Source organism: Podarcis filfolensis, assembly GCF_964270895.1.
Source record: "Podarcis filfolensis genome assembly, chromosome: 13".
In the NCBI taxonomy this organism is placed as follows: Eukaryota; Metazoa; Chordata; class Lepidosauria; order Squamata; family Lacertidae; genus Podarcis; species Podarcis filfolensis.
The window spans coordinates 2244793-2259781 of record NC_139615.1 but is presented as its reverse complement, the minus strand read 5'-3'; the positions used below and the strand labels follow the sequence as shown (position 1 = coordinate 2259781).

The window sequence follows — 14989 nt, the reverse complement described above, 5'->3', positions numbered from 1 at the left end:
ACTCTTCAGATCTGAATGTGCTTAATTTTACCTGAATCCTGCCCAGTATGTTTAAGGGTTTCTTGGGTGCCCAAGTTGCGGTTCACAAAAGCAGCCAACATCCTTGTTAAAACCTGCCATGCAATCCTATAGGGAAGTAAAGCCCTGTTGGTCAGTGAGGCTTACTCTCAAGTAAGGGTGCATTAGAACTCTATCTTTAACAACCATTCATTAAACCCATTTAATTGAATGGATTTAAAGGCACTGGATAACTTGATGTTGGATTGCGGCTTTTTTCGGCAGTCGTTTTTAGATCCTTATAAAATAGTTGGCTAAAGAGCTCAAGATTTTAGACGCAAGAGATGTATTCAGGTCATTTTGTATTTCCGCCATTGAGTTTGTAGCTAAAGAGAGTTTAATTATTATTATTTTCTTACAATATCAAGATTTGAGGGTTTGGGTGGCAGGGCTGTGATGAAATTCTAGCTCTGTAAAAAAAAAAATACTGAACTCTCAATCCCACTTTCTTGAGAGTTGTGTAATCAGAGAAGGAAATAAACACAACCCCACATTTATGATCGCAATGAATGGATAGAAGTCCCTTTTAAGCAAATCCAAATATGCTATTGAAAGATGGGACCGACACATGTGGTTAAAAAAGAAAAGTGTGAGAGAAAACACATTTCACATCATAACTCTCAGACACACCAGCTATAAAAACAAGCTCCTGCTTGTTCTGAAACCACAGAGTCTTTCAGTTTCCCCCCCGTCACAAAATTTAAATGGCTAATATTTGTTTCTCTGGCTTTCATTGAATTGCAGGCTAGCTGGATCCATACTACGTTACCAGATCTTGCAATTACATGTTTCTCTGTAACTCGTAAAAGAAGCTAGCTTTGCATATGGTTTAAGAGCATAATTGCATTAAGAGCCCTGCTGAATTGCGCCAAAGGCCTATGCAGTGGTGATCTTCAGGGTCCCTTCCAACTCTGCAATTCTATGACTCAATTTCTATTCTTGTTTAGCTCTTGATCCACTCCCCTTCTCATTTGAATTAGATTGGAGTAGTCCACACCAGTATGCATTTGAATTTGGGGAGCAACTTTGCTCTTCCCCATTCATTACCAAGAGGCATTCCTACTTTGGGCTCCTTCACACTTCCGCTTGTTCTGCCTCTTCCCCCAGGGGAAGCCTGGCTTCAAGTTACAAAAAGGGAGTCTGTGATTTAAACACCAGGAAGAACTTTCTGACCGCAAGAGCCATTCAACAGTGAAATGGTTTCCCTCTGGAGGCAGTGGACCTTCCTTCCTTGGAGGTTTTTAAGCAGAGGCTGGATAACCATCTGTCATGGATGCTTTAGCTGAGATTCCTGCATTGCAGGAGGTTGAACTAGATAACCCACGGGGGTCCCTTCCAACTCTACAGTTCTTTGATTTCTGTGAATCTGAACAAACACCAATTGGGCTTTGCATGGAACTGACATTTGATCCGATTCAGCGATAAAGAGTGGGCTTTTCTGGAGAAGGGACGCGGGTGGCGCTGTGGGTTAAACCACAGAACCTGGGACTTGCCGATCAGAAGGTCAGCGGTTTGAATCCCCGCAATGACGGGGTGAGCTCCCGTTGCTCGGTCCCTGCTCCTGCCAACCTAGCAGTTCGAAAGCCCGTCAAAGTGCAAGTAGATAAATAGGTACCACTCCGGCGGGAAGTTAAACGGCGTTTCCGTGCGCTGCTCTGGTTCGCCAGAAGCGGCTTAGTCATGCTGGCCACATGACCCGGAAGCTGTACGCCGGCTCCCTCGGCCAGTAAAGCGAGATGAGCGCCGCAACCCCAGAGTTGGTCACGACTGGACGTAATGGTCAGGGGTCCCTTTACCTTTTACCTTCCTGAGGAAAGTGGCAGAATGCCTCTCAGGCCTGTGCTTTCTAGACATGAGACAAGGGGAGATGTGGACAAGCCATGGGCATAGCCAAGGGGGGGCAGGGAAGGGCAGCTGCCCTCCCAAATCAATAAAAATACATAGCGAACTGAGGTTCTGCCCACCCCAACAAAAGGCCTGCCCCTCCAACTAAAATCCTGGCTACACCCCTGGGATGTAGCCCCTTAGTTGAGTTAGTTGATTCTGTAATGTTGATTAAGTACCAACAGGGCACGAACACAGATTTCCCTCTCTCTCTTTTTGGGAAAGAGACTGCTGGAAAAACCCCGTATTTTTCAGTGTATAAGATGCCCCCTATTTTGGGGGACTCAAAATTAAGAAAATGGGGGGAGATTGCCCCCGTGTATAAGACTACCCCCCTTTCTCCCATCTTATATACGGAACAGTACAGTAATTCCAAGCACAGCCAGAAACTAAATGAAAGCACTGAGGAAGTAGAGGGCATGGAAAAGGACATAGCAGAAAGTGGTGACTGATATACCCACCTCAAAACGCTGAAACAAATACTGTAGTTAACAATCGTGAGTGGAGCGTTTTGGAGCCCAAGCCCCCCTGCAATTCATTGGATTGTGGTTGTTATAGCGTAAACCCCAATATACAGGGAGGAAGCGTTGAGATTTGTGTTGTTTGAGGGTAAAGTCACGCGGACGATGAGAATGGGTTTTGCAAGAACTTTTCTGCTGGGGTCAATATTCCCCCATCTTTGTTTGCTTGTGCTACTGGGAGGGAAAGCACAACTGTTAAACTTAAGATTTCTTACACAGAAATGTATTCGCTGTAGAAAGCCTTGTTTCAGCCCCCATGCAAGTGATAACAGGGGTCTTATTATTCACCAATTACTTCCGCCTCGTGAGAACTAGAAACCTGTCTTTTTTAAAGTAAAAGAAAAGAAAAACCTCACGATATGATTGCTGGGAAGGCAGAGAAAGCCCAAGGCACTGGGAAGCGCTCAGAGCTAGTTGCCTCACCTGGCAACTTTTCCTGCTTTCTGGTTCTGTGCTCCTCAGAATGCGAAGAAGAGACTCATTGTGTTATATGGAGACTCGGTGTTCTGAAACGAAGAACAGCCCTCTGGAGTTTCAGGCTCAGAGGCAGCAATGCCGCCCAGGGGAATATCACTTGCTCAGGAGAGATAGTGAGTGAGACAGCTATTGCCTCCCTGCTCTGCTCCTGGGCTTCCGGCTGGCTACTCTAGTCAGCAGAAACCTGTGTTGTGAATATCTGTGTGCATTTTATTCATAACAGCTGGATTAAACAGGCCTTTGGTCTGAGCCAGCAGGGGTCTTCTACTGTTCTTAAAGACAAGGACTCCTTTGCACCTCTGCTACGTTCCTGAAAGGTCACAGTCCCTTGAACTCACCGTACAAGGGGGTTGAACTTATTTGAGATCGCATAGAAGAATCAAAACCTGGCGCATGTAACTGTTGTAAAGCAGCACAGATCGTGGTTACAGTTTTGTTTCTAATTGTGTGTGTAGTGTGCTGTTCAATATTAATTTGGAATTGTGACTGGTCAGTCAGCTATTGAAACATTTTTGGTGTGCAGAGTGAGCAGCGTTTTAAACTAGCGAAGAGTAGATTTTACTTGTAATCACATACATAGAAAATAATGTAGGTAAGAAAACTGGAGTGTTTCCTGTAGGAAATACCTATCCTGGATAGAAAAATTAGCTCCTTTGCTTGCTCTTTCGTTTTCTCAGAGGATGGATGACCTCTCATTTTGAAGTCCAAGAGAGAAGTGTGAGGAGGAAGAGAAGGAAAGTGTAAAATAAGTCTGTCAATGAGATAGGAAGTCAGATCACAAAGTTAAAAGTGCAGGGGTAGTCTGGGATTCTGGAGATTCCTCACTCCATTTTAACCCATGAAATACTACTCAAACTTCCAACAGCATCCACTTTGATTTTTAAATAACAAATGAAAAGGCAGGGCTGATGGTCGTATTAAATAAATTAAACCAACACTTCCTTCTTTTTCTTGCTAAGAAGTTTCTGACCACTCTGCTTCCGGGGGCATGTGCCTGTCAGGTCTGGAAACAAGAAACCAAACGTCAGTTCAACGATTGTCCAGAGGCATTGCAGCACAGCCTTGTCGTGTCCTGTATTTTTTTTTACAGGAACAAGGCAGCACTGGCGCCGTTTTAATGGAGAGAGGCCATTTGTCAACTAAATCCTGGTTGCGTAACCTTAACAGTAATCAAGCCTTAACAATAACCTTAATGCAAAACAGAAAATGTAAGGGGGGAGGTATTTATTATGCAAATTAATTAACCCAGTGTCAAAAAGTTCTGGTTTTGTGAATGCTTCCTCCGATATACGGTAATTTAGACCTCATGTTTTCCTACCTCCACAGAGAGCTGCCAGCTTTTTAGGAGAAGAGGGGTCTCTGCCATGGGCGTAGCCAGGATTTTTGTTGGGGGGTGGGCAGAACCTCAGTTAGCCATTGATTTTTATTGATTTAGGGGGACAGCTGCCCCTCCCTGTCCCCCCTTGGCTATGCCCATGGTCTCTGCCTTTTTCACAATAGGCAGAAATCAACAGGTGGTACTTCTGCAGTGAATCTGAATACCTTAATAATTGGTTTTTGCTTGCTGTGCAGTGCAAGAATGAATGTAAGAATGTAAAAAGAGCCTGGCTGCTGGATCAGGCCAAAGGTCCATCTAGTCCAGCATCCTGTTCTCACAGTGGCCAGACAGGTACCTATTACAGTGGTACCTCAGGTAACATATGCTTCAGGTTACATATGCTTCAGGTTACAGACTCTGCTAACCCAGAAATAGTGCTTTGCTTCAGGATGAGAACAGGAATTGGGCTCCGGCGGCGCGGCAGCAGCAGGAGGCCCCATTAGCTAAAGTGGTGCTTCAGGTTAAGAACACTTTCAGGTTAAGTACGGACCTCCAGAACGAATTATGTCCCACTGTATGGGAAACCTGCAAGCAGGATTTGAACACAGCTGTGTTCTCCGCACTTGTGAATCGCAGCAACGGGTGTTCAAAGGTATCCTTAGACGGTGGAGGGTAGAACATAGGCATCGTTATTAACAGTATAGATCCTCCCTATTTAAAAAAAAATCAGTTGTACCTAGGGAGGAAAGCTATAAGGTCCAATTTACATTTGAGAGAACATTCCAAGATCACACCGTTTAATTCCAAATTAATATTGAACAGCACACTACACACACAATTCTGTAAATAATGCTTTGACTGCATTGAGAACCGCTCATGGATTTTAACTGTGGTTAGATTACGCAGTTGGGATTCCTATCTGAAGCTAGGATTTAGGAAATGCAGGGAAATCCTGGGGCCGTTCCCCGTCTTTTATCTTCTCAAAGAACATAATAACTCTTTAAAAAGAAAAACAGCTAATCATGTATTTTTATTGCTTTCTCTTCCTTCCCCTTCTCTCTCGTTCCTCAAGTTAGACGAAAAACGCACACCTCCCGGTGTAGACACACCGCTGATACATAATGACAAGTCAGAACAATAAAGGCGGTAAGATCAGTGTGTGCTCCATTTATTTATTTTAAAGGAAGTACTGTACGGTGTGGGCGTGTTTCTCAGGCGCAAGTAGTGCGCAGGGGGGGGAGAGAGCTGCTCCTGCTCCACACAGTGCTACAAAGAGCAACCCCCCTAGCTCTTTACCACCACCACTTTCTGCAAGCTCTTAAAGAAATTGCAAAAACTGCTCCATTTTATCCTTCCAGGGGAGGGAAAGAAGTGTATGTGTGTGTATAAGTAGTGGTGGCAGCAGCAGCAGCAGCAGCAGCAGCAACGTGTGTCACTAGATGTGCACTTAAAGCACTAGAGAGAAGAAGATTGTGTTTTCCAGTTAAAATTGTGGTTTTGTTTCCCAAATGATGCCAAAGCTGAAAACTGTCAATTTCACTCTTGTCAAAAGCAGGGGTATGAGATTGACAAAGGTCACTGTATTTTTCCCTCTATAAGACGCACCAGACCACAAGACGCACCTAGTTTTTGGAGGAGGAAAACAAGAAATAAAATATTCTGAATCTCAGAAGCCAGAACAGCAAGAGGGATTGCTGCACAGTGAAAGCAGCAATCCCTCTTGCTGTTCTGGCTTCTGTGACAGCTGTGCAGCCTGCATTCGCCCCATAAGATGCACACACATTTCCCCTTACTTTTTAGGAGGGAAAAAGTGAGTCTTATAGAGCAAAAAATATGGTATTCTCTGCTTTGAGAGGGAGTATGAACTCACACCACAGTCTTCCGATGCAGAAGTTTGCTCATATTCTGGAGCATTAAAATAAAAGGATGGCAGCAGTAACCATCCTTTTTTTAAAAAAACAACAACCATTTTTTAAAAAAACAAACCATTTTTTTAAAAAAAGTCTAGAACAGGATTTAGAAGGCTTGAGCAGTGCCTTCCAGATGTTTTTGACACCAACTCCCACCAGCTGCAGCCTGCACAGCTGGAGACTGACAGGTTGAGGAAGGCCTTGGGATTTTCTGCCTCAGGCAGCAAAATGCGTTCTGTGATGTTACTATGTTACTAACCATATGTTATTATGTGCTAAACAACATGATGTGTTTTCTGCAACTTCAGAAGCTGGGAAAGTGCCCAAAAGAACGTTCGCTCCCCCAGTAGCTAAACCTCGCGAGCTCTTTGCAAAAGGGGAACTGCTAGAGCTCCAGGACAAACAGGAAGGTGCTGAAACTAAAGGCATTCCTGCTCCTCTGCACCATGCCCATGCCCCATGTGACAGAATTGCAGCCAAGCCCATCAAAACAGCGAAAGCTCAAGATAAGAGGAAGAAAGAGAGCCCTCCTGCTAGGACTGTAAAGGAAGAAGACTGCAAGAAGGATCCAGGCATGGCCAGAAATGTAGGTGGTGGAAATGCAGATGATTATCATTATTTATTGAATTTATATACCGCTATTTATATTTATGTACCGCTATAGGACGGGGGTGGCGCTGTGGGTTAAACCACAGAGCCTAGGACTTGCTGATCAGAAGGTCGGCAGTTCGAATCCCCGCAACGGGGTGAGCTCCCGTTGCTCGGTCCCTGCTCCTGCCAACCTAGCAGTTCGAAAGCATGTCCAAGTGCAAGTAGATCAATAGGTACCGCTCCGGCGGGAAGGGAAACGGTGTTTCCGTGCGCTGCTCTGGTTCGCCAGAAGCGGCTTAGTCCTGCTGGCCACATGACCCGGAAGCTGTACGCCGGCTCCCTTGGCCAGTAAAGCAAGATGAGCGCCACAACCCCAGAGTCGGCCACAACTGGACCTAATGGTCAGGGGTCCCTTTACCTTTACCTATTTATTATATAGGTTTGCTCCCTCAAGGGAGGGTTTTTCCAAGTCAAATCTTCAGAGCTCTCTCCTTGGAAACTCTTGGTAGATAACAACTATTTTAAAATAGTTAACATCCCACCAGTGGCGTAGCGTGGGTTGTCAGCACCTGGGGCAAGGCAAGTAATTTGCGCCCCCTAACCTGTGGATTTGCGCCCCCTAACCCTACCCCCCAGATGTTGCGCCCGGTGCGGCCGGCCCCCTCTGCACCCCCACGCTACGCCACTGCATCCCACCCCACAAAAACCACTAAAAGTTTTGCCCTTCTCGTTTTCAGAGGATACTTAAGTTGAGGGTTGCTTGGCCTGTGGATAGAGGGCCTGCCATGATTGAGGGAAACACCCCTCTGCATATGTTCAGAAGCACCCTCATCTTTATTCTTCCACATGCCCCAGGGTTGATCCCTGGCAATGGTTGAAAGCTTGTTAATTTTGGCTCAGACTAAGTTATGAATGAGTCACATTTACCTCCGTACTGCTAGGGCACCGTGATGATACTTTGTGTTGCTGGGATGTAATCAACATACGTTAGAGACACACTGCTTCAGGGACCTTTTTCCTAGCTCAGAGTTTTCTGCTGTTGAGAAAACTTGGGAAATGTGGTGTTTGCAGTCAACAACAGAGGCATCTCTTTCTCTGAGGAGGTGTAGACTTAGGACTAATCTACACTGGTCAGTTATAACATTAAAAATGAGTTATAAAAATTTGACACCAGTGGGAGCTGCAGAGCTGCAAACTGCTGGCAATGGAAAAATACATTGAGCAATATATAACAATATTTAATGTTGTTTTTACAGTCACACCTCGGGTTGAATACGCTTCGACTTGAGCGCGTTCAAGTTGCGCTCCTCGGCAACCTGGAAGTAACGGAGTGCGTTACTTCCGGGTTTCGCCGCTTGCGCATGCGCAGATGCTCAAAATGACATCACGCACATGCGCAGAAGCGGCAAAAAGCGACACGCGCGTGCGCAGACATGCCATCGCTAGTTACGTTTACTTCTAGATGCGAACGGGGCTCCGGAACGGATCCCGTTCGTATCTAGAGGTACCACTGTAATAGTGTTTTTAGAGATCAATGTAGATCCAGCCTTTAAAGCCCACATGAAATTTATATTCCTCCCCTCTCTTTTTTTTCAGTTGGGGAATAGCTTGCCAGAGGTTATGATTTTCTTTGGCAGTTATTAAACGTGGGCCTTGCTAAGCTTATTTTTAATGCAAATTTCTTCCGAAGTTCAATAGCTCCTCTTCAGCAGGCCTCAAGTTATACTTACGAAAGGCAAGAGCACCACCCAGATGTGAATTAAAATGCGTGGAAATAACTTCAGGCAATGAGCGAGCGGTGCTGTGGGAAACAATTAGATAAATTCTTGTATTGCAGGGGGTTGGACTAGATGGCCCTTGGGATGCTTTCCAGCTCTGAGATTCTGTGATTCTATGAAAACTGTTCCCGCAGGAAGCAAGCTAAACCTCTCTGAGGGAAGGTGCAAAATCTTGCACTGAAGGAATCTCACTAAATCTCATTATACAGGCCTCATTTTGCAGCTCCGTATTTCTGGGACGGAAGAGTGCTTGCTTACCATTCTTCCACCAGTAAATACTCAGACCAGTTAACAAACAAGGCCAAAACCCACCTATATAAATAATACATAATATTAAATATTAAGACACATTAAAAGCTATTTAAAACGTTCAACTAAAATAATTAAAAAACAGGGCTAAAACTAGCGATTCAAAACTGGTTTGACTAAAAATGTTTTCCATTTCTGTCTAGAAGACAATGGAGGGAGAGCCGGGTGAATGACCACAGGGAAGTCATTCCAAAGCCCCAGCCAGGTCCCTCACGCTCATTTCCTGGGAAGCAGAGCCTGCAAGGCAGGTTTTAAAGTGGGGCAGGTTGACCTGGGAGCACGTGGTCCATGTGGTAACTGGGTCCAAGACTGTCAGGGAACTGCCATCGGCTCAGGGGCGAGAGGGGAAAGGCCGGGTGGATTACAGAGAGCCCCCAAAGATCGTGGGAAGCAGCAATTCCTCAGCGGAGGAAGGTAATCATGCCTCTAGTGGAGAGGAGAAGCAGGGGGCGGAGGAGGCAAGGCGATGCCAGGACACCTTGCCGGAGCAAAGCGGGGAGGAAGTAGGTCCCCCGTTACCCAAGCCTTCCTTGCACAGAAAACTTCCGCGCAGAGAGGGGAGGCGCAGACTGGGCGTCAAGAAACTACTCTGGTGGGGAAGGTTTAAGGACCACCCACTCTCAGATTCTGCCAGTGAATGAGCAAGACACGGACGGAATACAGGTGCTCTGCATTCTAAAGGGTTTATCACTAATAAGAAAGCCTTAGAACATGCTTTGGAGGCATATTGCCTGATTGCTCTTGAGCAACCAACAAACCGATACCTCTAACAAAGACCATTTAGGGTAGGGATTCCCAACATGGAGCCATGGTGCCCTCAGACATTGTTTTTAACCACCATGGGTTGAGCTGGGCTGGAAAATAAAGAGCAGGCACAAAGAGCAGGCCCTTCCCCCAGAATGTTTCTGGGCCTCACATTTAATCATAGAAATGTTGTGCTGGAATGGACCTTCCGCAAGGGTCATCTAGTCCAACCAAAAATAATACATTTATATATTCACAAAAGTTTTATTCTATTTGATTCTAAGCAGTTTGCAGTTGTGGGTATTTTGTCTGTATTTTTCTTTGTTTTTTTGAGAGGGTTGCTTTGTTTTTGTTTGTTGGGGGGGTTGCTTGTTTGGTTTTAGTGTTGCCTGCTTTTTATTTTTTTATTTGGTGTGTGTATGTCAGTGTTCTGCCTCATGCTTTTTTCGGAGGGGGTTTCTGAGAACTGGCAGTTTTTCTTTTGTGGAATGGGTATTTTATAGTGACTGCAGCTATGCATAAGATACATAAATGACCCTTGGTCTAAGGCTTTACACTAGCAAACGACCTTGAAAACAGAGCAGTAATAAAGAACTACGTAGAATGAATCCAGAGACAAATACGTTCTGATTATTGAGGACCAAATAAAAGCCTGGCCGCTGCATTTTGGACCAGCCGATGTTTCAAAGCTGTTTCAAAAGCAGCCCCTCTGCCAATGCTAGCCAGGGGCCTATGCTTACTATGCAGGGCGTGGTATTGTTGTTACATTTGCTCATCTTTTGGCAGGAAGAAGGTGGCCTCACCGATGCACAGTTCGAGGAGATTGTCCAGAGTGCGCTTCAGAAGCCTTTGCAGGAGTGTATGGGTATGCTGGTTGAGGTGGGCGAGAGACACAAGGGCAGAAAGATGTTGCTGTAACATAGTGTCAGGGAACTGCCATCGGAAGAACAGGAGGCGAAAGGGCTCACAGAGGTTGGGAGAGACTTATCAGCTGAGGAGGGAACCAGCAGGGGGAGAGAAGGAGCTCCAAGGGAAAGTGAGTCGGAGGGATGGCTCAGAGACACTTCCAGCGAAAACAGTGGGGAGGTTTCAGGACCTCCTATAGGGACACCCACTCCTCGCCGGAAACTGTCGCGCCGAGAGTCCAGAAGGCGCGTTTCCGTTAAGGAGCTTTTATGCTGGAGGAAATTCCGTAAACGCCCACTGTCGGATTCTACTAGCGACTGACGGAGCCATGCTTAAGGAGCTCCGTTACAGACAGAGGTTTGTGGACTTAGCCAAACTCTGAGGGACTAAGAATTTCGCGCACAAGCAGCTCATCATCCCATCACACATAGACATGGCCACTAAAATCCGAGGCACTTCACACACAAACGCTTGGTCTTAATTTCAGTTGGTTTTATTGCATGGTTCCCTTGAGGGGCAAGGATGGAACTGACAAGGAGTGTTTAGTCCCCCAAAAGGCCCTCTGAATGACCCCTCCCCACAGCAGCAACATAATATTGTGTTAACAGAAAGCAGGAATGAAGGAGGCTAGAGACGGAGAACTGAAACTGGCTTCCCCCCCTTGGTTCCCGCAACTAGATGCTGCTTAAACTCTTGGAGTACTTGCTTTGCCGTCTGCCATGAGTTGTGCCACTACAGTTGCAATCATATTCCTACTTACCTGGAAGTAACCCCCTTGAATTAAGTCATACTTACATCTGAGAAGCTCTGTTAATGGCTGAAACTTTGGAAGCCTGTCAACTTTTGAAGATAATGTTTGGGAGCTGGCAGTGATTATCGCTCAAGCCAACATCAAACTATTTTATGAACTCATAATCCTTCAGGGCTTAGCTATTTAAAGCTGTTTTGCTTTTTTATTTCCAGAAGACTCTGCGAAGAGAACCATTTCGGCAAAGCCTACTGAGAAACAAGATCTGGGAAGGTGAGTTGCACGGCTGCATATTCGGCCTCGCTGCTGAAGGCGGGGCGCTCTTCACGTTCCCAGAGGCATTCCCAAGCCGTTCCTCAAAAACAATTTCTGTAATTTGCACCTTGAACGTTGTGAGCTTGTGCTTCGCTGCTGCAGGGAAGGAGCTGACCAGAACCCAAAGTGCTGCAAGCAAGGAGACCCTAAAGCAGGGCCCAGGGAACCTTTTTCAACCCGAGCGCCACATTGCCTCCTAGAGAACCTACTGTGGCGGGGGTGTGTGTGTGTGTACCTGACAGTGGTGGACAGTGCCAGAGGCAAAAGCAGGCAGGGCAATGGATGCAGATTTTACCTTTGTACAGTTTCTACACATACTCTCACACCCTTCTCTATCCTCCATCCAGGCAAGCAAAGTGTTAAGTTGTGGGTGAACATATCAGACGACACAGCGATTCTCCAAACAGCTCTTGTTTATTCACAGGTCAGAACAGAACTGAACTGAAGGGTTCAGCCAGCCTGCTTATATAGAGCTCCACTACAACGCAACTGTAACACTTTCTGTAACTATCCAGTCACTGAACATCACTTTTGATCCCTTATTTGCATATGTGGACCTGAGCTATCTACAGTATCCCCCTGTTGGCCCAGGGTGAGAACTTCAATACATAACACAAAGGGCATTATCAGTGGTCAGGAACAAATTCCAGTCAAGCACAAACACTCAAGGAGGGCGCAAAGCGGGGCCGGTGAAGGATGTGTGGCCTGAAGAGAGTTCCAAGACCCAGACAGAAATGCCTGTAGTGTTGCACTTGACTTCTAAACCTGACATTCCCCATTCCTGGGTGGACAAATCAGGCCTGTATTCCCCCTATCTTTCACATGGCGCAGTAACAGAGGCTATCAGATTTATGTACCTGACGTTGTAAAGCAGGTTTGTTGAGCCTTTCCCCACCTGTGTCTTTAGCAGATATGTGACAAGCAGGAATTCAGCAGGTGGAGCAGTTCAGAGCATGCAGCCCTGGCGATGGAGGAAAAGGGTTGCCTGCTTGGTTGTGCTACTGTGAAAGGTGTAGGGCCCCTGCCGGAAAAAAAGATAGCTGGGAACTTTAGTTACAGTCAGTATGAATTAGATAAGAAATGTGTGGCGATTTTCCAGCTAAAAAGCAGCATAGGAATGATAATGAGCGTCTTGTAACATCACAGGTAAATCTGAGAGCTTGGATGGTATGGTTTTATTAAGAGGGCAAGGGAAATTATCTCTTGCCAGAGGGAAGAAATGTGAAGGAGGCAGTAAACAAATCTTGGCGTTGTGTTCCCGTGAGGGCACACCAGCCCCAGCCAGTACAGCTATGTGGAGTTGTAGTCCAAAACATCTGGAGGGCACCAGGAAGGCTGACCTAAATTAATAAAAAAATCGTAGATCTCTACCAGCAGTTTTATATTGCGAATTGCTAAACTTGCTCTCATACTCCCTCATACGGCCTGTTTCAATTTATGGGAGTGTTCTGTGTAAGTTTTGTGTGAATGCTACCTATGGAAGGACATAATGTGAAAGAAATGACTGCTATCAGTGTGGGATTTTCATTCACGTTTGCAAACCAGTGAAACCAAAAGCTGATTTAAGCCTCTTGCGTAAAAAATGCCCCAAGACTGCCTACCTGGGCAATATTATTTAGAAAAGCAACGCAGGAATGTCCAGGCATGTGAAAATCACGCTTTGGCCTCAAGGTGGTGCCCAAGTACAGGAAATGTCTATGTAGCAGAGTTTAGTTTTAGTTGGTGTTCCCAGGCGCCCTCCTTAGAATATTGTTAAAGAACACCTCCAATGGGAGGATGTTACTATAAGGTTCCAGGGCAACTTAAAATTCAGTTAAAAACAGTTTCAAACCAATTAAAGTCACAGGATTAGGGTAGGCCTTGAAAATATATACCGTATCTCTCATGTGTCACAGAGACCAAGGTTGGGGTGAAACTAGGCTTTCTTTCACCAGGCTCAAAGACGCTTTTTGGCACGCACACGCGTGCACACACATTTGCATACACATTCATACAAGCTGGGAGCCTCAATGTCACCCCTCTGCAGGGGTCACCAGGGCAAACCCCAGCTATGGTTCTGGCCAAGGTAAAGAGGTGTGTCTTCTGCAGAAGGGACGTGGCACTTAACCCTTTCTGCTCACATCTTTTCTCTGCTCAAAGCAACTTCCTCTCTGCATCAAGGGGGCTCTAAATGTAACTAATCGTGCCTTTTAGATACACGGGGTAGACAATTAGAGCCGGGAAACAGTGGCAGGGCAAGAGTTAAACTTATTCTCTTAAAAAGCAAACTTTGGGGCTGAAAGAAGGTCCCTTATGTTTCTTGGGAGTGATGTAAAGTTCAGGGAAACCTTCACACAGCATCACGTCCCCTTGGATGAGGAGAGTGCACTCATCTCCATGTTTATTTAGCTACAAATTTTGGGGAATGATCCAGGAGGCTGAAGCCTGTTATGACCTAAGCTACAGCCTTCCCAGGTTCATAGTGGTGGTGGTGAGCGACTTTGTTCCTTCCTCAAGAGATGGGGGAGATATTCAAACTCAGTTCTCATTTAAAGGTGAACCTAATTTGCCCTTTCTGAAACACTACGAGAACAAAGCCCCAGCTACCCCTCGAAATTCACATTTCTCTGAATTTTGAAGCACAGTTCTTCAAGCCAAGTAATGCGTTCAAAAATGTACATAGTAGGTTAAAGTGTGTACAAACATGTGTGCATATTAGTGTAAATAGCAGACAAAGGTATTACAGTTAGGGAAAATTGGTCTGCAAAAGTATTGGTCAAAATTTTATACAAGCATGGGTATATTTGGAAAAATTAGCACTAAAATGCCGATGACTTTTCATGAGCACTTAAAAAATTCACAAGAATATGGACAACTGATCTTCCCACTGGAGAAATGAGAAACAGAGATTTGCTCACCCCTGCTGGAAACATATCAGTGCAACTTGTATCAATGTCCCCAAGCAGACTAGTTTTCAATATTCCACCCTGCTGAAGTAGGCCCTAACTGTGTGCTTGTGCTCTTTTCTTCAGGAAGGTTTTGGGGGTCTCTCCAGCTGCGGAGGACATGGTCTTTGGAAAGAAAAGTGAGGTGATTGTTTCAGAAACGGATCAGAAGCAGCATCTGCTAAAAAAAAAGAAACACAGAACACATTCTGTGAATAAGGACAGACAGGAGAAAAGTAAGCCTATGTACATATTACTATTTACTCTGGCTCTAGTACGCTCCCACTGCTAGTGTTTGAAACTATGTACACATGGCTTTGGCACAATTCATATCCTGTGGTTTCTTGATAAACCCTGTTGTTCAAACTATCTTCCATCCGATTTGAAAAGGAAAGCCACGTTCATTTTGCAGTTAAGCAGAGGTATGTATGCTTGAGTCAGCCACTGAGCATGCTCAGATGACAGTTTTGTGAATAGGAGTTTTGTGGGGAGGGAATGCAGGCATGG

General features: G+C 45.5%; 1 protein-coding gene across 9 annotated transcripts in view; it reads left to right on the top strand.

Annotated features, from left to right (window-relative positions):
- ZCWPW1 (zinc finger CW-type and PWWP domain containing 1) overlaps positions 1-14989 on the top strand; it is a 32754-nt gene that overhangs the window by 1727 nt on the left and 16038 nt on the right. For 3 of the 9 annotated variants that reach the window (XM_083580965.1, XM_083580966.1, XM_083580967.1), the window contains exons 2-6: positions 5330-5403; positions 6476-6753; positions 10376-10454; positions 11459-11516; positions 14570-14718. In XM_083580965.1, the coding sequence (XP_083437091.1) occupies positions 5379-5403; positions 6476-6753; positions 10376-10454; positions 11459-11516; positions 14570-14718 (589 nt within the window). In that variant the 5' untranslated portion in view covers positions 5330-5378. Of the gene's footprint in view, positions 1-3447; positions 3532-5329; positions 5404-6475; positions 6754-10375; positions 10455-11458; positions 11517-14569; positions 14719-14989 lie in introns of those variants that run through there. The other 6 variants (XM_083580970.1, XM_083580969.1, XM_083580971.1 and 3 more) reach the window with 3 other exon arrangements.